This window comes from Oryctolagus cuniculus, chromosome 5 (genome assembly GCF_051225735.1).
Source record: "Oryctolagus cuniculus isolate XC-2025 breed Fujian yellow rabbit chromosome 5, ASM5122573v1, whole genome shotgun sequence".
Lineage (NCBI taxonomy): Eukaryota > Metazoa > Chordata > Mammalia > Lagomorpha > Leporidae > Oryctolagus > Oryctolagus cuniculus.
Genome location: NC_142871.1, coordinates 92,370,166 through 92,394,196, shown reverse-complemented (window position 1 = coordinate 92,394,196; position 24,031 = coordinate 92,370,166). Strand labels below are relative to the sequence as shown.

The window sequence follows — 24,031 nt, the reverse complement described above, 5'->3', positions numbered from 1 at the left end:
TAGCTTTGAATCTTTATCCTAAAAATATGAACATACTGCCTCGTGCGTGATGTATTCTAAGTACACTCCCAGAAGAAAAGCAAGTCAGACACTCTCCCCTTGCCCTTCTTCCCAATCCAGCAAGATGTCAGTGCCTGCCTGTGTGATTCTCTGGTAATACGGTTACCAGAAGAAAAAATTTCTCTAAGCCACTAATGTCAACAAAGTAGTCTGCCACACGATACTCTCTGCCCAGCACGGGTTTTGTTTTCTTCTTAACCATTTACCTACCATGAGGCAGGACACCTCATAGCACCTGCATGAGGATGATCAATACTGATTTACAGAGGGAGTAAAACCACATGACCAAATAAGGGGTGATTTTGCAGCAAGCATTAAGTCTTCTAATAAACATAAACTATATACGCTTCTTTATAAACACAAAATGGAAGGAACACTGAACCAAGGTGGCTTTGCATCTTCACGGATACTGTTATTTCTACTGTCCAATCTCCATGGCCAAAAGCTACTTTTCTCAAGAGAAGCTACTACGTATCAAATGATTATCACATACAAGAGCATACTTCAAAATGTTCATGGGAAAATGGGATTAAAAATAATTATTTAGATGCAAAAAATTTTGAAAGCCATGCATAGTTTTCTCAAAATATGAATTTTTTGTGAACTTTCTGAAGTATGTATGTATGGATTTCAAAACTTTTTGGAACCAAAATATGCTTACCTTTGAATTCAATTTTCCATGAAATTTAAGTGCACTTTTATTACATATAATATGAAACAAGTGTATGTGTTCTTTGTTGCATTAATTCTTAGTATTAACCACAGTACAGGAGCTTAAAAAATAGCAATGTAAGAAAATGTGCTTTCTCCACTTGAGTTAAATGGTAATCTTACTAATGTAGGCAATTGGAAAATAAACTGTAACATTATATTACTAATCATTTATTTTTCTGCAAATATAATAAAATTGAATTTATATCTATACAAATTGTGCTATGCTTAATTTTGTAAACGTCATATAGTTGAACATTTGCTTTTCTTCAGATCTTTTGTTTTTAATTTTTTTCTATTATGTGAAAGGTAGAGAGAGAGACAATGACAGAGATCTTCCATCCACAGGTTCACTTCCCAAATGCCCACAACAACTGAGGCTGGCCCAAGCTAAATCTGGGAGCCAGAAACTCCATCCACGTCTCCCAGATGGGTGGCAGGAACCCAAATACTTGAGCCATCACTGCTGCCTCCCAGAGTGTGCTAGGAGAAAGCTGGATCAGAATGGGAGCCAGAACTCAAACCCCAGCACTCCAACATGGGATGTGGGTACACAAGGCAGCACCTTAACTGTTGTGTAAAATATAAGCCCCACCTCAGAATGTCTTAATAGATGAATTAGATTCTCATTATAAGTGTGTATTTTTGACCACAAACTTTAACAAAAATCTAAAATATCTTTATGTTAAACATGGAATTACTTTTTATTTTTAGAAGATTTATTTATTTCAGAGGCAGAGCAACAGTGTATGTGTGTGTGTGTATGTATAAGAGAGACACAGAGAGACAAAGAAGGAGGGAAGGAAGATGGGAGGGAGGGAGGGGGAGGGAGGGAGAGAGAGAGAGAGAGAGAGAGAGATCTATCACTTGCTGGTTCAGTCCCCCAGTGGCTGAAACAGCCAGGTCTGGGCCAGGCCTAAGCCAGGAACCAGGAACTCCCCTTGGATCTCCCACGTGTATGGCAGGGACCCAAGCTCTTGGGCCAATTTCATTGTGTTTCCAGGCACATCAGCAGAGAGCTGGATTGAAATGCAGCAGCCGAGACTTGAACTGGCAGTCTGCTGTACCAGGACATCAGCCCTGCTTTTTTTTGTTTTAATTTTTTTAAAATTATTTTTAAAAATTTATTTATTTAAGAGGTACAGTTACAGACAGTGTGTGTGAGAGAGAAAGAGAGAGAGAGAGAGATATCTTTCTTCTATTGGTTCAATCTCCAAATGGCTGCAATGGCCAGAGCTGCACCAATTTGAAGCCAGGAGCCTCTTGTGGGTCTCCCATGTGGGTGCAGGGGCCCAAGGAGTTGGGCCATCTTCCACTGCCCTCCCAGGCCACAGCAGAAAGCTGGACTGGAAGAGCAGCAGCCAGGACTAGGACCAGTGTCCTACAGGATGCCAGCACCGAAGGCAGAGGATTAATCTACTGTGCCATAGCACCAACCCCTTATATTTCTTTTTGCCTTTTTTTTTTTTAAGTAATGCATTCTAGCAATCTGAGTGAATATTTAGTCTCACAACCAAATAAAATATAAGAAAAGTAAGAAAACAGTTTTTCAATTATGGACTTGAGAGAAAACCATAGCCTTACTGGCTCAGAACAGTCCATAGTAATTTCACTATTATTTTCTAATAAAAGCATTTTTCACTGAGTAGGCCCTATAAAATTAAACACTTCAGCCTGTGCCGTGGCTCAATAGGCTAATCCTCCGCTGCGGTGCTGGCACACCAGGTTCTAGTCCAGGTCGGGGTGCTGGATTCTGTCCCGGTTGCCCCTCTTCCAGGCCAGCTCTCTGCTGTGCCCAGGGAGTGCAGTGGAGGATGGCCCAAGTGCTTGGGCCCTGCACCTGCATGGGAGACCAGGAGAAGCACCTGGCTCCTGTCTTCAGATCAGCGCGCCGGCTGAGGTGGCCATTGGAGGGTGAACCAACGGCAAAGGAAGACCTTTCTCTCTCTCTCTCTCACTGTACACTCTGTCAAAAAAAAAAAAAAAAAAAAAAAAAAAGAAGAAGAAGAAGAAGAAGAAAATTAAACCACTTCTACTGACTAACTACATTTTTAATGTACTTACCCTGACTTCATTAACATTGTTAGAATAATCCACACTCTGGCAAATATAGCTGTATCCTGCATTATATGATCCCATGAGTAACTAGAAAAAAGCAGTAATATTTGGAGTAAACTTTTAGTAGATACAGCATTAAAAATAATATATAGTATTTCAAATTATTTTAAAAGCAATACTTAAAAATTTCAAATGCATTAAATACAAATACATTAGGATTTCTAAAAGTTATTATGTGTTAATTTGTTCTATAAATAAAATCTAAATTAAAAGTCACATTAACTTTTGTGCGAAGACATCCACTCTATTTACTCCATAATATCCAAAGAAACTTTCATTGTCATGACTCCAAGCTAAGCAGTTGTTCTGCCTTTACTGATTTCTATTCTTGATCCAGAAAGGTCTGTATCTAACAGATAACATAAAGCTATTCAAATAAATCAAATGAAATTTTTTATAATGAGAGAATTAGAAAAGAGAGAGGCATCATCCTCTGGTTAACTCCCCAAATGCCCACAATGACAGGAACTGGGCCAGGGGTGAAGGCAGGAGCTGGGAACTCAATCCAGGCCTCCCACATGGGTGGCAGGAACCCAGTCACTTCAACTATCACTGCTGCCCCCAAGATCTGCACGGTTGGGAAGCCAGAGTCAGGAGCCAGGTCCTCTAATGTGGCACCCAGGCATTTTAACCTGCATCTTAACAGCTTAACTGCTGGGCTAAACACACAGGCAGAGAAAAATGCTTTTAAAGAAGAGCTACTGTACACTTTGCTGGCATCACTAGTCAGTTCTCCGGGATCATACAGAATTTTAATGAGTCTCTTGGGAAACAAACTCCTTACTCTCTTGCAATTTAAAAAATGGCTCTGTCAATCCAGCCTTCAGGATTTTCTTTCAAAATGTCATAAAGAATTTGCTAGTGCCTAGAAAAGTACAGGATAATTAGGAGCCAACAGCTGACTCATTTTAGTTCCACCCCAAGATACAATGATATTACATAATGGGAATTAACTTGAAATAGGTATTTATATCTGCACATTTTGATCAGTTACCAAACCTGAAACTGCTGATAAAGCATTATAAATACACAGCTAGTACAGTTTACTGAATTATGTGCCAAACATCATACAAAAAACTATTTCACTTAACTCTGATATCTCTAAAGAAGGGGAAATGAGGCTGAGAAAAGTTAAATAATTTCCAATGTCACAATAGCTAATAGGCATTATTTTAGAATCCAGTCTGATTCAAAGATTTCATTTTAAACAGCTGTCCTACACGTTGTTTCATATTTTTATTCAAAAATGAAAAATGCCAAAAATTTACTTTAGAGAAGTTAACTGACAGTTATTGAGGGGTATAATATTACAATGATGGTTTTCCATGATCTAATTTGCAATAACAACAGAGAATTATGATAGAGTGAACTTCATGAACTTACTTCTCTGAAGATAAAAAGGTTAAGCAAAACCATTCCAAAATTATAGATAATGAGGACTAAGCGCATCTGGAAAGGCTCTCGGTCCTTCATCCATTTTGGACCCAGCCACACGAACAGGAGATAAAGGGTGCTTATACTCAGTGTGGGCCATGGAGACCGCATCAGCGGCCAATCTTCCACACGCTTATCTAAAAAGGGACAAAAACAGCACCGTTACTTAACAATAAACATTCTATAAAACAAACTTTTTAAGGAATTAAACAGTTTCAACTTAATTTCCCAATCTGATCAAATACTGGTTACTGTCCTTTAAGTCTCAACAAAATACATGTGATGTAAAAAAACAGAGAAACAAGGCTGATTCCCACAAGTAGTTTTTGAAAATGAAGTTTCATTACTTATGTCTCGTATTATGTTGTATAGAGAACAAAAACAAAAAAATAAAGCTTACAAAAACTCGAAAAAATGAGCTCAAGAGGAATTCTCTGGGAAAGGCTTCAACAGGCAGAAAATAAAGATCTTAAGAAAACAACTCTCTTTCACACTAAACCTGTGAAATCGAGTAGTGTAGTGAGCAAGTCACTCTCTCTGTCCACTCTTCAAGCAGGGAGAGTGGGACTGAGAGGGATGGCAGGGGACTCAGTGGCTGGCACATCCCCAGATATCCAAGACAAGACTACAGCTGTATTTCAGGAGATTGGGACAGGGTTCTTTACAATGACGAAATTTATTTAAATGGCACTTATGTTCAAGATACTTTTCTAACTTCTTCCTTGAAAGCATGTATCTATTTTATTTTCTAGGAATAATCTATTTGTTTTTCTCTACAACTATAAATCACTTAACTTAAATGTGTGTAAAATATATATAATGCAACATTTTCCTTTAAAGTTAACTGTCCATAATATTCAAACATGCAACCCTGAATTAATTTATAATAAAATGTTGTCATAGTAACACATTGCTGAGAGAAGCATAACAAAACATGGAACAAAAACTCATCTTTCAGTACATTATAAAGAGATTAATGATAACTTTGTATCTCTAAAAACAAAACAAAAATTGAATGTTGTGAATCTAATGTCATTTTATTCTTTTTCATTTTGTTTTTAAATATTTTATTTGAAAGTCCAAGTTAGAGAGAGAGAGAGAGAGGCAGAAAAAGAGAGAGAGAGAGAGAGAGAGATATCTTCCACCTGCTAGTTCACTCCCTAAATGGCTACAATGGCCAAAGCTGGGCCAGGTTGAACCCAGGAGCCAGCAGCTTCTTCCAGGTTTCCCTTGTGAATGCAGGGGCCCAAGAACTTGGGCCATCTTCCACTGATCTCTTGGGCACATTAGCAGGGAGCCAATCTAAAGTGGAATAGCCAGGATGGCAACCTGTGCCCATACAGGATGCTGGCACTGCAGGCGGAGGCTTACCTTGATACGCCACAATGCTGGTCCCTGGTTTTATCCCTGGCAATGCAAAACCTTTTTATGTTCTAGTTTCAGGAAATAATGCATTTTTTAAAAAATATGTATTTAATTGAAAGGAAGAGTTGCAGAGAGACTGGGAGGGAGGGAGGGAGAGAGAAAGAGGGAGGGAAGGAGAGAGGGAAGGATAGATATCTTCCATCCACTGGTTCACTCCCTAAATGGCCATAATGGCTGGAGCTGGGCTGGTCCAAAGCCAGGAGCTAGGAGGTTCTTCCAGGTCTTCCACATGACTGCAGGGGTACAAAGACTTTGGCCATTTTCTGCCATTTTCCCAGGCACTTTAGCAGGGAGCTGTTTCAGAAGTGAAGCAGCCAGAACTCAAACTGGTGCCTACATGGGATGCTGGTGCTACAGACATCAGCTTAACCTGCTACACCACAACACCAGCCCCAAATAATGCATTTTTAAAATAGTAAAAGAAAACACGCCTTTTATCCAGTTCCTAAAAACACAGCCTAAATAAATTTAACTTAATTGCAAAGTGATTCTGGGTTAGATAACTTGGTATTAAAATACATTACATGGGGTCTGGCATGGCAGAGCAGCAAGTGAAGCCACTACCTACAATGCCAGCAACCCACATGAGTGCACTCCACAAGGACAATGGCATCCCATATTGATCATGGATGCTCTGCTTCCAATCCAGCTCCCTGCTAATGCACCTTGGAAGGCAGTGGAAGATGGCCCAAGTGCTTGGGTCCCTGCAACCCACGTGGAAGACCCAGATCAAGTTCCTGGCTCCTGGCTTCAGCCTGGCCTAGTCCTGGCTATTGCTGCCATTTGGGGAGTGAACTAGCAGATAGAAGATTCTCTCTCTCTAACTCTGCTTTTCAAATAAATAAATCTTTAAAAAACACATTATTTAAAATACATTAATTTGCTTCTATACTCTGTCAATAGAAAATAAAGCACAAAACATGAAACAAGACATCTAATCAAATAATCTTGCAAATCAGGAAGTGACATTAATTAACTATAGTTTCAATGAAATCAGAGTTGTTAAACAAGTGAGATACCGACTTCATCAAAAACACATAAGACAAGAAAACAAATATAAGACAAGAAAAGCTGATCTTTTATCAGTTTACAAAGAAGATCTACTCTTCATGGAGATTACGGCTATAACACCGAAATCAAATGCATTCCTAGGTTACAAGTAATCTGAAAGATTTCAATGACAGGAGACACTGTAAACACCGCAAAAGGAAGCAGTGACTTAAACAGCCTAATTGGCTGCTGCGGACATCACTGTGCCTCAATGGTCTTATCTTTGACTGTGCTTTTTTTTTTTTTAATCACATTTTACCCTTCTGTGACTACACATCTTTCTAGTCCAAAAATAAATAAATAAATAGAAGCTCCCCTTTGGAGCACACAGCACTTATCTGCTGAGGTCTTTAGTGTTCTGTCTTACAAAGAACAAATTTAGACGAAATTCCTAGAGCCTAAAGGCCTGTTCTAGGTCACAGGGAAGGGGCTGCCCTGGTGTCCTATTCTGCTCCATGAACTACAAGGCTATTTTCCCTCAGGACTGATCCAAAAAGTCAACGTACATGGGACAATCCATCTAACAAAAAGAGAGAAATTCATCTGTAATGAGACTTTAATTTCCAACACTGTGGATTACCACATGCAGAATTCCGCATGACTGCAAAGAAAGTGGTAAGCAAGCAGCAAAGAGAAAAGGTTAGAAAAATAGGCACAGAAATTTAAGAGTCAATAGAAACGTTCATTCTTTTTGCTGCTTAGAGTGGTATGCCATACCATGCCCTCACTCTGCAGAGAAATTTAAAGAGAGGACTAACAAAGTGAGACAGGAAAAGAGATGCCAGCAGGGAGCTGGACCTACCTAGCCGTGTGAGCTTCTAATGGAGGCCAGCAGGAAAGTAAAAAGGTGTTAAGAGAGAGGAAATAGCAGCGGTGTTGGACAAAGCACGTGAGACTCCAGTGTGTGCTGTGTGCAGGGCCCTAGGGCACAATCTTTCTTCATTTTCTTCAGTACAAACCCTCACTATGGAGAAGGTGGACTAGCTCGGTGCTTCTCAAGGTTTATGGAGGAAAAGAGTCACCTGGGGAGGAATAAAAATGCATATTTCTCACAGAATCAGTTTGAGCTGCAGTCCTTTCTAGGAAGACTATGCACTTTCATGAAAGTTCTAACCCGGCTAGGCTTGCCATTTGAGAAGTAAAAAACTAGATGAGATACCTTAGGCTTCATCTAACTTCTGAGAATTACTGCTTTCAAAAATAAAGGAATACATTCAAGGTGAGGGGGAAAAACAAGTAAAAAAAAAAGTGTTTACATTTTTATTTATGTGAGAGAGAGAGCAAGATAGTGAGAGTGAGAGCAAGAGAGCTCTAATTCAGTGATTAGCTCCTCACATGCCTGCAATGGCTAGGACTGGATTGGGCCAAAGCCAGGAGCCGGGAACACTATCCAGGTCCCCCTGGATTCGATAGAGGGAACCCAGTCACTTAGAGTCATCACCTCTGCTTTTCAGGGTCTGCCTCAGCAGGAAGCTGGAATCAGGAGCTGGAGTTGGGAACTGAACCCAGGCACTCTGATATGGGATGTGGATGTCTCACCCACTAGGCTAAATGCCCACCCCAGGATCAAGAAGATGTCAGCTGACCACAGGACTCATCTTATTCAGCCAAAGCAACTTGCAAGAGTCTATTCCATTACAGCCCGCACCACACTGCCTTTTGGTCTCCCTTTGCATTGTAATCTCCCTGAAGGCAGGGGATGGGCTTTCATTCTTGTATTGCAAGTCCTACCAAGGTGCCTAAACACTTATTTGATGAAAAAGGGAAGAGTAGATAATGTTCTCAGATTAGTCTTCATCCTCTCTCTCTCTTCTGCCAAATCCAACAGTACATTTGCTGTTATCCAGGGTTCTTCAGTGTCCATCAACCCTTTCCTACAGCTCTCCCTGGACCCTCCTCTGTGCTGGTGTAACAGCTTTAACCTAAAGTCAACAACACTGCAATCTAGTAGTTAGTAAGTAAGTGTATGCTCTTGAAGGCTCCAGTGTCCTTTACTTCACTGCCCACTTCACGGGAGGAAAGCAACACTCTCACTTCTTTGCCCAACAATGCAATTCATGCATTCATTCAGTAACTACTTATTAAATCCCTACGTATTAAATCAGCCTATCAGGCCATATTTCACATCATACCCTTCTCAACTGAGCCTTTTTGGTTCACAAGGGACAGAGCATTCTCAAAAAAAAAAAAAAAAACTATCTCCTATATTTATTATGGAAGGTGCATTAAGTGTCAGCACCTAAACCCACAGTATAACAACTCCCATTCAATTCAAACACTTGTATGAAACTGCCCCATGTCTTTACAGATTACTATAGAAGCTATGCATCTTTCTGAATTCATTTGCATTAACATTGCCTTTAGTGCTTCTGATGGCATTCAATTATCCTAGACTTCTCTCATAAGTGTCCTTGTCCATTGAAAAGAAAGACTGAGTGTCACAACAGTGACATACAGTGATGATAAAAATTCATCATTACCATGTTTAAATCTTAGACCAAAAAAAGGAAAAAAAAAAAGTGGGGGAACTAAAATAGTAACAGAAAATCATTAGTACTGAAGCTTGATGCATTTTACGTAAGCAGTAAACACATTAAAATAATAATTTCTCCAATTTTCAAATGTTTAAATGTATTTTAAAGATAAGATAAATCCTCTATTCATTTGGGTTACAATGGGTCCAAATGAGATCACATATATTAGAATGACAGTTCTACACAGTCATGGGTAGAATCTCATACCATGAACTTATTTAGGGGGAAAAAATTCCAAACTGTATTCCTCCTATGAGCACCGAAGTAAAATTCTTTTGTTGACTAGCACCAAGATCCAACTGGCTTTTAGGTAATTTTTTTCTAAATATTTATTTATTTGAAAGAGTTACAGACGGAGAGAGACAGACAGAGCTTCCATCCATTAGTTCACTCCCCAAATGGCCAGGAGCTTCTTCAGGATCTCCCATGTGGGTGCAGGGGCCCAAGCAGTTGGGCCCTCTTCTACTGCTTTCCCAAGTACATTATCAGGGAGCTGGATCAGAAGTGGAGCAGCAGGGACTCAAACCAGCATACATATGGGATGCTGGCATGGCACAAGGCAGCCTAACCCACTACACCAGAGTGCCGACCCCTAGGTAAAATTCTTACTATTTTCTTTTGAAAGCTTTTTTATTAGTATAACAATGACACAAATATAATATGACTAGCCAAACTATCTTACTTCTATATGTCACAGTTAATATGAGTATGTTTATTAACATACTGCATATCTCTTCTTGTCTTAATGGTTTTGATTTTAGTCTATTTTATAACAATTTTAAGTATTCCATGTTGTCATATAAGCCTTTAATTAAACTAGAATTGTAAAATTTTAGATTTAGAAATGACCCCTTTACCTTAAAAGCGAGGTTCAGAGACCTCAGGAGCCATGCCAAACAAGTAGAGCAAAAGCTGCAAGTGTCCCAGCAGCCACTCCGTACTACTCAGTCGTCACACACAGCAATTTCAAGGGAGAAAAGTTCCCAACAATTTCTCTCCAAAGTGCAGGCACAGAAAGACTGTTCCCTCATGGAAAGAAAATAATAGAGATGTACAAAAGTTCCCTAAGTAGCCAGAATGACGAGAGTCCCTAAGACGAGCCAAGTCTCACACTCCATCAGCTGCTGTGTCTGTGAGGCCTGGCCCAGGGATGCTGTGGAAGCCACGACATGGGAAGGAAAGGACTAAAGGTTATCTGGCCTGGCAAAGCAAGGAAGATTCATCAAATACGACAGAATTTATAGGAAATCAGTTATTCTCTATATTGACAGGGCAGAATTAGAACTTATGGGAAGAAGGTAGAGTAAATTTCACCTAAATTTGGAAAATTTCTTTCTTTTTTTTTTTTTTTTACAGATTGTATTTATTTATTTGAGAGGCAGAATTACAGACAGTGAGGAAAGACAGAAAGAAAAGTCTTCCCTCCGCTGGTTCACTCCCCAAATGGCCACAACGGCCGGAGCTCCGCCGATCCGAAGCCAGGAGCCAGGTGCTTCCTCCTGGTCTCTGACATGGGTGCAGGGGCCCAATCATCTGGGCCATCCTCCACTGCTTTCCCAGGCCACAGCAGAGAGCTTGATTGGACGAAGCGAAGCCAGGACTAGAACCAGCGTCCACATGGGATGCCGACGCTGCAGTTGGAGAATTAACCTACCGTGCAGCGGTGCCAGGCCCCTGAAAAATTTGTAATCACTGGGTTTTTCCTTCTGTGTGGAGAAAGAACTGTCTCCTTTGGTAGTAGGTATCCCAGCCTAATTTTCAATTAAATTTAAGTAAATCTGGAGCCAAACATGATAGCAAATCAAGCTCGAGAGTAAAATACTTTTTAAATACTTTTTATTTAATTTAAAAGGCAATGCGATGGGAGGAGTGGTGGGAGGGGAACAGGGAGAGAAACACAGATCTCTTACATTTGCTGCTTCACTCTCCAAATGCCTGCAACAGTCAGGGCTGGGTCAAGCTGAGGCCAGGAGCCAGGAACTCAATCTATGTCTTCAATGTGGGTGGCAGGAACCCAAATAATTTGGCCACCATCTGCTGCCTCCCAAGTTGCACATTAGCAGGAAGATTGGATCACAAACAGAGGCAAGACTTAAGCCCAGGCACTCTGATAGGGGATGCAAGCATCACAAGCAATGTCTCCGCTGCTGGGCCCCAAGATTAAAAGATTTTAATAACGGGAATTAAAAAAATACATTTGCTTAATTAACCCTTACAGGAAAGAGTTTCTACTGAGAATATTTCGACTGTTTCATAAAGCTCATGTCCAATGGAACTGATCTGTGTACAACCATTAACTTCGTTAGCAAACACACAATTCTATTTATAGCAAAAGACCTCATAATAGTTACAACTGTGTTTGTCAAAACTTGCAAACTGATCCCTGAAAGGAGTCAAGTTTTTTTATGCAGAATTGTACCTTTATAAAAATGGAAGGAAAATGGTCCATCTGAAAATGGGTTCTTTGAGCATATGCCAACAGGTTTTTATTCTTCGTCTCATTTGTATGATAAACTCACACAGCATGATGGAGCAGCAGAACAGATTTTGAAGTCAGAAACGCCACCCACTCAGAGCTAAGTGTTTTGCAGCAGATCCCCAGCTCCCTGAACTCTCAGGGCTGGAGGAAGAAGCAGACAGGAAAACTCAATTGCTACACCGGGGGATGAGGGCAGCATCCCAGGCGGGTCCTCAGCACACTCAGGACAGGAGGAGAGACAAGGAAGGCGTCTCGAAGAAGAGAAGTCTGAGGAGCAGACAGGCAGAGGGAAAGGACTCTTCTTTTCACAGGGTGGAATTAGAGAGATCGTCATGAGTTCCCTTGTAAAATGACAGGAGATACTTCAATGAGATACCTGAATCTCAGACATGGATGCATACACAACCCCGAAACAAGAGGTAAAAAACTTACTCTGAACACTAAATAGGCCTGAAGCAGAGAACAGATCCAAGGGGAGAGGGAGAGGACAAGAAGTGACTGTGGAAAGGCTTAGGGGGATAATATAATAAGCTGAGAAGTCTGAAGTTTGATTGGTTTCTTGGTGGAGGCTGGTGGGGACAGGCTGAAGGGGAAGTGGTCCCATTGGTGGGATCCAAACACCTGTCCGTTGCAAGACTGCCCACAAAAGAATCGTGTCCTTGTTAAAATAAAGATGTCCAGGCCCCAGCACAGATGTACTGAATCAGCTGTGCAAGTGGGGCCAAGCACCACAGTCTCAGAGATGCACGCGTGATACGCACAGGCAGCCGGACTTGGAGTCCCTGTGATGCAAGAGGCGACAGAAGCCTGGAGTCAGCGGGCTGCACAGTGCAGGACAGGCAGGCAGAGAGGAAGGGGGTGAGGACCAATCCTTAGGCAGATACGGATGTGAGAGGTCAGAGTGCAAGAAAAGTGCTGGATGACTCCTAGATTTCTGGCCTAGCTGGTAGCATTCGGGGAAGTCGAGATCCATGTCAGAGTAAAATGTGACAAGACAGACCTTGGATGAAACAGGTTACTATGTGAGGATTAAATGAACTACAGCATGTGAATGTTCCCAGCACAGGGTCACTACCTCCCTTCTCTGTGCTCACCACGTCCCCACTCCATGTCGTCACACAAGGTGTCTCATCACGAGTGACAGGGCCTGTTCTCCTCTCCTGGAGAGCTGTGGAGGGTCTACATGTGGACTCTCAAGTCACACTGACAGTTTTAGAATCCTCACTTACAGGCTGAATAAAATCCAGGAGTTACTGAATCCCTCTGGCCTTACAGATGGTAACAGGGTTGCTGTGAGGAATAAGGCAATACACTCACAGGTACGGTGTCAGACACGGAGCAAGTGCTCACCAAATGTTAGATCTGTCATTGGTAAGAATAACGATCAAACCACTATAGCCTCCTCTCTCCTCCATGAGAAGAATCAAACTAAACTTAGAAAAAAAAATTGTCATCAGTCATTAAACTCATGGGTTACGCCAATGCCTGTGATGCTGGCATCTCATATGGGCTTGAGTTCGAGTCCTGGCTGCTCCGCTTCCTATCCAGCTCCCTTAATGCGCCTGGGAAAGCAGCAGAAGATGGTCCAACTGCTTGAGTCCTTGCACCCACATGGGAGATCTGGAAGAAGCCCCTGGCTGATGACCAGCCCTGGCTGTTGCAGCCATTTGGGGAGTGAACCAGCAGATGGAAGACCTCTATGATTTCCCTCTGTAACTCTGCCTTTCAAATAAGTAAATAAATCTTAAAAAAAAAATTAAGCTCAGGAGAAGAGTTTAATTAAGTATAAGAGCTTTCTTATACTGAGAAAGTAGAATATTTTATAACAAATATTGAGGAGACAATATAGTTTATAATTTAATGTTCATTCAGGATATCAAACACATTAAAATTCTCAATAATTGAATTTTTAAATTTTGTAGGAGTTTTTAAAACTTTTAAAAGATAACACAAAACAGATTTTAATACAGAATACTTATAATCCAACAGTTTTAAAGTAACTTCTGGCCGGCATCAGGCTCAATAGGCTAATCCTCTGCCTGCAGCACCGGCACTCTGGGTTCTAGTCCCGGTCGGGTCCCGGGATTCTGTCCCGGTTGCCCCTCTTCCAGGCCAGCTGTCTGCTGTGGCCCGGGAAGGCAGTGCAGGATGGCCCAAGTCCTTGGGCCCTGCACCCCATGGGAGACCAGGAGAAGCACCTGGCTCCTGCCTTCGGATCAGTGCGATGCACCGGCCGCGGCGGCCATTCGAGGGTGAACCAACAGCAAAAAGGAAGACCTTTCTCTCTGTCTCTCTCACTGTCCACTCTGCCTGTCCAAAAAAAAAAAAGTAACCTCTACTTATATACAAACAACTATAATTAATAGTTACAACAAATTACCACTATGTCTATTAAAGCAACTTCTTCAAAAACCTTAATGGACGTGCTGTGGTGTTTTTTTTTTTTTTTTTTTTTTTTTTTTTTTTTTTTCATTTTTGAAAGGCTGACTTCTGTTAAGATTTTTGGAACCTATGTGTTCTGCCAGTCAAAATGAATTTCCTTCTCCAAATAAATTAATTAATTAAATTTTACTGTCATGCCCCAAAAGGAAAATCAGTAAAATTAAAAAATTTTAGAATGTCCAAGTTCCTAGAAGAGTTAAAGAAAAGGAAGACAAGATTAACGTAGGAAATCATCTCAGGTTACAGCTAGGGAAGTCACCTGGAGCAAGGAGCAGCAGCAGGCGGCAGAGGGAGTGGGTGAGGCAACACTGAATTAAGAATTGAGTCTAGCTCTACCATTCTCCAGCCCCGTCATCTGAGTCACCATTTTCTCATGTGTGAAATAGGAATGACAGTAGCATTACCTAAATTATTGCCTTTTTGATTCAGGTCAGATGAGCAACAGTTACTGATGAATATAATACGGTGCTAAAAGATACACAATGCTCCTGTTAGGGTGAATAATAACAAATGTCCTATTACGTAGTTGTTGATGGCAAAAGGAATTAGAATATTCCAAGCCGTAGCTATTCAAAATATGGTCTATGCACTAGGAGGAAAGCATTGCAAATGCAAAATCTCAGGCCTCATCCTAACGTGAATATACCAAACGTTACATCTGAGTAAGAGCCTGGGGATTACACATTAAAATCTAAAAAGCACTGCTTCAGTGGACTCAGAAGCGTGAGCCAATTTTAAGCACCAAGTAAATGAGTCATAAAACAAGGTTTGTTTGGCTTGTTCCTAGATTCTACCTAAACCAACCAGTCACTTCTTCCTTCTTCTAAACAGAATCTACATCTGTTTAACCGACCATAAACAAACAAACAAAAACCACACAAGTCTAAAAATCACTAAACCTTGAGTAGTTTCAGGAGTATATTCAAGACATCAAGAAGTATGTATTGGACACTACTATCTGAAAGTTTCCATCCTTCTTCCGTAAGTGAGAGTTAAAACCAACAAGTGCGTATCAATTGTCCCCATCCTCCCCGCCTCCTTTTTACACCTGGCTACTAATCACCATCAATATACAGATGACATGATTAGAAACTGATTTGCCCTTCCTGACTACACAACAACAAAGGTTACCCATTAGTACAATGTCACATTGTACACTCAAAGAATGCCCCCCCCAAAAAAAACAATAGTCTTTCTCTTAAGGAAGTAAACAGGTCTTCTTCCATTTATTATAACTGTCCTGAGGGTCCAAGGCCACAGCCTGTCTTTCTTGCTGCAGCTCTGTGACAATGCCTAGCATACAAAAGTCCTTGAATACTTGTTAAAAGAAATCTTTAAAGAAAAATATAGACAGCTATTACAGAGAGGAGTCAGAAAGATAATGTCTCTATTACAGGGAGTAAATGAAATAACACCTTAAGGCCTCTTCTGGGTTATAATCTACCAGTGTGATGCTTAACATACTCCTTCAGGCAAAAGAGCTTGTGTATCAGCAAAGTGAAAAGGCAGAACTGAACAAAGCCGCCACACAACTGGACACAATGTGGCAGGTACTAGCGATCTGATATACTTTAGGTACAAAACACAGATCCTAAATAAAATCTCCATGTTTCCTATTTAGTCAGGATGCTTAGAAGGGGGAAGTTCTGTTCTAACACCTAGGTACTCAAGAAAGAGGAGAGCGGGTTTGAATTTGGAAGAGCACCTGTAGGAATGTAACAAAGGGGCAGCCTTCACGGAATGCAGAGGCAGACAAGGCAGAGGTGGGGCTAAAAAATACTGAGGAGGTGATGTTCCAGTGTGAGGGGCAGAAGGCAGGGAATGCAGGACTTTACCAGCAAGAGAAGAGTAAAACTGCACGTGGAGCACATGGCCCAAGGGTAGCTCTACAACAGGTCCAAACGAGAGCAAAGACATCCAATGGAGATGTAACCGTCATCCCCCGCAGCCTGAGAGGACAGACATTAAAAAGCAGAAGAAACAAAAAAAGAATTTTGGTTGCAAGTTTGCCTGAATGGAGATCATAATATAGAAAGTGGAAGGTACAAAATTTCTCAGAGAACACAGATAGGTAAGAATGGAGTAAGGAGCTGCAAGAGAGAGATGATAGTAACATGGATGAGGAAACGAAATCACTCGTGATTAAAGCTGAAGGATAGTTACTCTGAGGTTTAATTTGGGGAGATGAGTATTATTAGATGAATAGAATACAGGGAAAGTCAGTTCACTCACCTGGGAAGTGGGGATAATAATACCTAACCCAAGGGAACCTGACAATTAAATGTGAAGGTACAGATAAAGGACTGGACATGGCACCTGGAACTTAGTAATCATATAAAAAATGCTATTATTATTTACTAGACAATCAAGCAGGATGGCTATGCCGCATTATAAAGAGATCACTGTCTTTGGAAAGGGAACAATCTTAATCTACCCCAGCTCCGCTGTTTGCTAGCTGTATAGTCTTAAGTCTACGACTTCATCTCTTGGTGATCACATACCATCTAATTCGTGATGCTATGAGATGAAATGTAGGTGGTGTAAGTGCATTACTGCAGCATCTTTCCGTCCAGAGTGGTCCTATACTAGAAGCTCAGTAAAGGGCAATGAATCTTCCCATGTGCGGAAGAGATCTGAATTCTTGATAAAAAGAAATGGCAAATTCAGAAAAGTCAGACATAAAGGACAGGAGAACGGGGCCAAGGGGGAAACTATGAGTACCTGTCAAGAGAAACAGATGAAGAAGGACGGTGCCTCATTTCCTGCAAGCCAAGATCAGAATCCAGGAAAGCAGTGTTCTTCTCTCCCTCTCTTCACATATGGCTGTGTGTACGGGCAAAGGGAGGCATAATACTTCCTCCTGTGTTAATCTGGGAGCTCCACGTCCAAACATCTACTCAGTGCTATCAATGGTCGCAAAGTTTAAGGAAACTGAAATGTTTTCCTTTAGCAAAACAGGGAGGCTACTGTGTGTGTGTGTGAATGAGAACTTTGGCTACAATTTTCTCTTGGTTTTGACAGTTCTATAAGCTGAATATCCACTGGGTAAAACATTGTCAGTTCTGAATTTATTACCCTTTCACCAATTAGCAATAATTTCTAGTTCTTACATTATGTAATTTGATAAACATTTTCATAATTCACTTTGAATATACTTTTTTCAGTCCTACTATGCCACCAATATGGAAATAAACTTCATCTTCTCAGACTACATGTAATTTTTAATATTACATATTATATGAATTTTGTATATTCATGCACACATTATGAGCACAGAAACACACAAATGTTTATAGGTCATTTTTTAAATTTTATCTCATGCACAACCTACAGTACTTCTGAGCATTTCACATCTTCCTTAATATTAATCTTTTATTGCATTATGACTGTGTTGAGTTTTGGTATTCTAAGTAGTGATGTAGACAGGGTAGCAGCATAAGAAAAGGCAGAGTAAGAGAGGGATATAGATTAGAAGCCTGATTGCTTTTCTGCTTTGTTAGTGTGATAAGACATGAGCACTGACCTAGAGATGAAACAACCTGTTTATAGCCATTTCTACCATAGTGACTATCTGCAGGTTACTCAATTTCTACCAATCTTAGGAGCTACTAAACATACGGAGGGGCTGGCATTGTGTTACAGTGGGTTAGGCCACTATCTGCAATGCTGGCATCCCATAGGGTCTCTGGTTTGAGTCCCAGCTGCTCTACTTCTGGTCCAACTCCCTGCTCAGGCACCTGGGAAAGCAGTAGCTGATGGCCCAAGTCCCTGGGCCCCAGTACTCACATGGGAGATTTGGATGGAGTTTCAGGCTCTTGGCTCAGCCCTGGCCATTGTGGCCATTTGGGGAGTGAACCAGTGGATAAAGATCTCTCTCTGTCTCTCCTTTTCTCTAACTCTGTCTTTCAGATAAATAAATAAATCTTTTTTAAAAAGCACATATGGAAATAACAATGCCTTCAAGTCCCATCTTGCAGGGTTGCTGAGAAGTTCTTGGTAAAATTGTAGTAAAGCGAATTTCAAAGCCAAAATTGTCTTTCTTGTTATTTTCTAGTCACTTGGGTGTTTTCAAAAACCAACAGCTAAGTATTCTTTTTATAAAGCCATTTTACTTTAAGTTGAAAAAAAAAAAGAAATACTAAGAGAATCAGCTGTTTAACATTGGACACTGAAAAAAAGATAATTTCTAGATGTACTACTAATTTTATAACACATAAAAATGTTAACATTGTGGCAAAATACACATAACATTAAAGGTATCATCTTAATCATTTTTAGAATTATTTACTTATTCATTTGAAAGGCAGACAGAGGGAAACAGAGACAGAGACAGACAGACAGATATTTCCTATCGACTGGTTCACTCCCCAAATGCCTGCAACAGCCAGGGCTGGGCCTGGCCAATACCAGGAACCTGGAACTCAGTCGGGTCTCTCATGTGGGCGGCAAGTACTCAGCCAGAGCCATTGCCTGCTGCCTCCCAGGGTGCACAGTAGCAGGAAGCTGGAATCAGGATCAGAGCTGGCACTCCATCCCAGGCACTCTGATGTGGAATGGGAGCGATCTATTAACTGCTTTGCCACATACCTGCCCCCTTTTGCATCATTTGTAAGTATATAGTACAGTTATGGGTGTATTCACATTGCAGTGCAATCAAGCTACAGAATGTTTTTAGCTGGCCAAAGTGAAACTTCATAGCTTTAGGCAGCTCTGCAGTATTCCCTGTGCCCAGGCCCTGGCAACCTCCATTCCATTTTGTTTCTATACACTTGAATACTTTGGAGAATCCATGTTATCTGTCATTTTGTGACTGGCTTATTTCACTCGGCATGCTGTCCTCAAGGTGCATATATGTTGCAGCATATATCAGAATTCCTTCCTTTGAGCCTAAATAATATTCCATTACATGTAAATATGCCACATTTTGCTTATCCAATTATCCATGAATGGACATATTAGTTGTTTCACCTCTTAGCTATTGTGAGTAATATTACTGGGAACTTGAATGGGCAAATTATGAAATTCCTTAACAATACATATCTGTGCCCAAGTTTCTGATAAACAAACAAAAATGAAACAAAAAAATTATTCCTTCAAATGCTCCAGTTTGTAATCACAAATCCCTCTATGTAATTTCACCTGACAGTTAGTAATTGATTCTTTGAATGGGTTTACGCATTTGTTTTTCAAATCCCAAAACTAACATTCTAACTAAAATGTGGTTAGGTGAGAGCTTGGCACAACAGTAAAGATATTGCTTGGGATGTTCACACCCTGTACAGGAGTGCCAGGTTCAAGTCCCAGCTCTATTTCCAATTCCAGCTTCCTGCTTATGGGCACCCTGGGAAGCATCAGTGATGACTCAAGAAGTTGGGTCCCTGCCACCCATATGGGAGACCTGGATTGAGTTCCTGGTTCCTGCCTCTGGCCTGGACCAACTCAGCTGTTTCCAGGCATGTAGGTAGTAAACTAGTGGATGAAGACATTCTCTCTCTCTCTCTCTCTTTCTCTCTTCCTAATAAATAATAAATAAATAAAGTAAAATTTAGGCATAAATAAAACAGCATACTAAGGTATTTGTTTAAGAATGACAATATTCCATGAAAAAATAATAAAAGCAAAATTTTACATATCAATATTATGATTATCTAAGGAATTATACCAAAACTATTTAGTTTTTTATTGTTGTTGTTTTCCCTGTACTGTAAGACCCACATATTTTTAGCAATTTTATAAAAATTTTAAGACAACTTCCAAACCCAAATCAGAAATTCCTACAAGTGAAAATGTTTTGCAATGATACAAAAATTTACATAGTCTGTAAATAAATATCAGCAAAGTGATTGAGTTTAGACAGATTTCTAAGCCACTACTTTAGGAGATAAGAGCATTCCGTTAAGTGGCCTTAAATATTATACAGCTCAACCTTCTCAAGGTACATGTAGAAATATGAGACCTAAATACTCACAAAAACTCACCCAAGACTACTTAATAGAAGCTGCATATCACATAATAAACAAAATAAGCTATTGAGATAACTTCATTCTTTTACTGATACTGTTTTTGACAAAATAGTTAATTCTTAATTATTCAAAGAATAGCCAGATAAACAAACAGGTATGCTACTGTGGTAAATAAGAGTGCTACTGCCAAGATGATGCTAAAATGTCTACCGCCTTGTTCCTCCGTTTTTCCATCTATTCCTTATGGAGCAGATAAGAGAAAGTAAAATGGACTAAATATCATTCTGTTATTTTTACTATCTGGGAAGTGCTGATAACATTTAAGTCTTTTTGGGAAAAGATTTACATTACTGTGTAAAATAAGGGTTTGTTTAAAATTTTCTATTTACAAAGGTTGGCACCGCGGCTCAATAGGCTAATCCTCCACCTTGCGGCGCCAGCACACCGGGTTCTAGTCCCGGTCGGGGCACCGGATTCTGTCCCGGTTGCCCCTCTTCCAGGCCAGCTGTGGCCTGGGAGTTCAGTGGAGGATGGCCCAAGTCCTTGGGCCCTGCACCCCATGGGAGACCAGGAGAAGCACCCGGCTCCTGGCTTTGGATCAGCACGGTGCGCTGGCCACAGCGTGCCCGCCGCGGCAGCCATTAAAGGGTGAACCAATGGCAAAGGAAGACCTTTCTCTCTGTCTCTCTCTCTCACTGTCCACTCTGCCTGTCAAAAAAAAAAATTTTTTTTTCTATTTACTAGAGAGAGAGATGGAGAGAGAGAGATTCAGAGTGTGCTCCCATTCACTGCTTCACTCTCCAAATGCCCACAATAGCTGGGCTAGGAATTCAATCCAGGTCCTCCATGTGGTGGCAAAAATCCACCATTACTTGAGCCACCAATGCTGCCTCCTAGGGTGAGGATAAGCAGGAAGATGGAATCAGGGGACAGAATTGGGCACAGAACCCAGGTACTCTCATATGGGACACAGGTGTCAACCACTAGGCTAAACACCCATCCCGAGAATGAGGCTGTTGAATTACTGGTCAATCCATATTTATTTGAAATTGCTTGACCTATTCCCATATTAAGGTGGCATTTACAGCCAGAATCAGGCAGGACCTTAGACATAACCTAATTCAACTTTCTTAATTTATACATTAAAAAAAAAAAAAAAAAAAGCTGAGAACTGGGAAACAAAATAGACTCTTCCTAACTCTCAGCTAACTGGCATCAGACCCAAGACTAAAACCTCGGTCATCTAACTCAGTTCATGGCATTCACTACGCCACACTGCCTTTCAAATTCCACTCTCACTTTAGTACTTCTGCATGCACAATGAAAAGAAAAGAGTAATTTCACATCTCTTGATACCTTGATTTCATATTTGTTTTGTGCTCTTAAATGTTTCAATGATTTGATTCATTCATTAAATTTAGTCAACATAAATTGAACTTATGACCAACTGATGAGAAAGATCATTAAAAACTTTCTGCAATCTACCATGGCCTAAAACTTTATTAGTTTTTAACGGCCAGAATCCATCACTGTTCAAAATTATGCTAGATATGCTAGATTAAAGGTATCATCTCTTAGTACACATCAGGTCAACAAATATATGTGATATTCCCAAGTGTTGAAGACAAAAATACAAAAAAAGCTAAAGGTAAATAACAATGCAAGTTTAAACAATTCAAGACTAGAGTTACCAAAGGAATGGTTCCAGGAAACACATGAGTAATTGCTAAGCACAATGGGTTCACGTGGGGGATCTAACTACTCCCGTGTACCATGGCCCAGGAGGACTTGCGAAGGAGGGCTCCTGTAGGGCATTCTGGCAAAGGGATGTGGAGAGGTAAGCAGGGAAAGTCGGGAATGGTGCAGTGAGAAACAGAAAGGTGGACAGGCACACATTTTACCCAAGGACAGATGACAGTTCCAAACAGGCTAGAGCTGCGAGTGTACGGACACAGGATAGCTGGTTGGGTTACAAAATTAAGAAGACTAGTTTTTGAAAAGCCATGGATTTTCTCTCTTCTCTTTTATAAAAATCCAAACCCATTTGATTTAAATATTTATATTTTATCTATCTTTCTATCTACACACACACACACATATACACACACACAGATTGAGAGAGAGAGAGAGAGAGAGAGAGAGAGAGAGAAAGAGAGAGAGAGATTCCAATACATTCTCTTTCCAAGCAGGAAATAAAACACCACCTTTGGCTCAATAAAGAAAATACTGACGTGGACGACATTAAATCATTCCCAGATGACATTATCATAAGACTTAAGAAAAAAATAAACAATTTTAAAAGGATGATCCATGTGCTTTGTAACATATAAGATGGCAAAAGCACTATCTGATATAACTATTGGAATAATTCTTAAAACTCTGTGCTCCTACGTTTAAGAATCAACCATGAAACTGCGTCCTGATGCCAGTCTCAGAGTCTGCATTATTCCCCCTCCCAGAACTCCACCTGCAATAGGGCGCTTTGCTATGCGTGGCTGCTGGGGAGCGGACAAGGGCACGGGCACTGAAGTCTAGGAGGATACTGCCAAAACTCAGACAATAGTGAAGGGAAACACAGTAAAAACTAAACACACCAAAACAAAACAAAACTGTAAAATGGCATGGGCCTCCCAGGGGCTTCAGGCTAGCTGTGAGAAAAGGATAATGAGGACCCACTGAACACAATGACCGAGAGAAATCCCATGCTAGGAGTGGGCAGTGCTTCACAAATGTGTTTTTAATTAGCTGTCTAGACCTTAGAATTAGAATGCCTTTTCTTGAAGAAACACTAAAAATGGTAAATGGGTTCCCAGGATAAGGAAAGGTCTACTTTAGACAATAATAGATTTTTTTAAAAACTGTACATTAGCTATGACAAATAATAAACCTATGACAGGCCAGCGCCACGGCTCACTAGGCTAATCCTCCGCCTGCGGCACCGGCACTCCGGGTTCTAGTCCCAGTCAGGGCGCTGGATTCTGTCCCAGTTGCTCCTCTTCTAATCCAGCTCTCTGCTGTGGCCCGGGAGTGCAGTGGAGGATGGCCCAAGTGCTTGGGCCCTGCACCCCACGGGAGACCAGGAGGAAGCACCTGGCTCCTGGCTTCAGATCAGCGCAGCATGCCGGCCGCAATGCACTGGCCGTAGTGGCCATTTGGGGAGTGAACCAATGGCAAAAAGGAAGACCTTTCTCTTTGTCTCCCTCTCTCTCACGTCTAACTCTGCCTGTCAAAAATAAATAAATAAATAAACCTATGACAAAGAATAAAACTAATATTAACCTACTGTACAATGTTTAATACACCTGCTCCTCTGGGGCCAGCAATCCCAAGGACAATTCCCACCCACCCACCCGCCCACTCTCCCAATTTCATCAGAACTGGACTCTCTGGCCCTTTGTGGCTTCCCCGGTTCCTGTGGTTTTTCAGCCAGGCCCTCACTCTGGCCAGCCTATCCACACACTGTTTGACGGTGTTGACTTCTCACTGAGGACGGGGTAACGAACCCATGCAGAAACAGCTAAAATATTCTCAAAACAGTGCTTGTGTATTCCTTTTACAACTTAAGTCTGAGGCCCACGTGCATGAAGTAGAGAGAAGACAGAGAGAGGACTTTTCCGGCCTTCTTCAGGCCCTGGCTAGGCCTGCCTGACAGATCACCTTGAGACCCTGATTCTGAGGAAAAGGGAGTGGCAGTGACCTTCCAGCCTTTGTCAGGGGCAGTGACCAGGTGTGGTGTCTACCTTCTCTCCCCAGAGCCCACAGCTGTGCCTGCACATGGCAAGGGACTGTGGGAAAGAATGAATTCATAGCATAAG

At 41.1% G+C, this 24,031-nt stretch overlaps 1 protein-coding gene and 1 long non-coding RNA gene across 2 annotated transcripts in view; both read right to left on the bottom strand.

Annotated features, from left to right (window-relative positions):
* Nucleotides 1-24,031, bottom strand: part of LOC149126580 (uncharacterized) — a 486,087-nt gene that overhangs the window by 415,846 nt on the left and 46,210 nt on the right. The window lies entirely within an intron of this gene.
* ELOVL4 (ELOVL fatty acid elongase 4) overlaps nt 1-24,031 on the bottom strand; it is a 36,441-nt gene that overhangs the window by 7,159 nt on the left and 5,251 nt on the right. Inside the window, exons 2-3 of the mRNA XM_002714545.6 lie at nt 4,273-4,460; nt 2,836-2,916 (exon numbers count right to left, since the gene is read on the bottom strand). Coding sequence (XP_002714591.1) covers nt 2,836-2,916; nt 4,273-4,460 — 269 coding nt within the window. The remainder of the gene's footprint in view (nt 1-2,835; nt 2,917-4,272; nt 4,461-24,031) is intronic.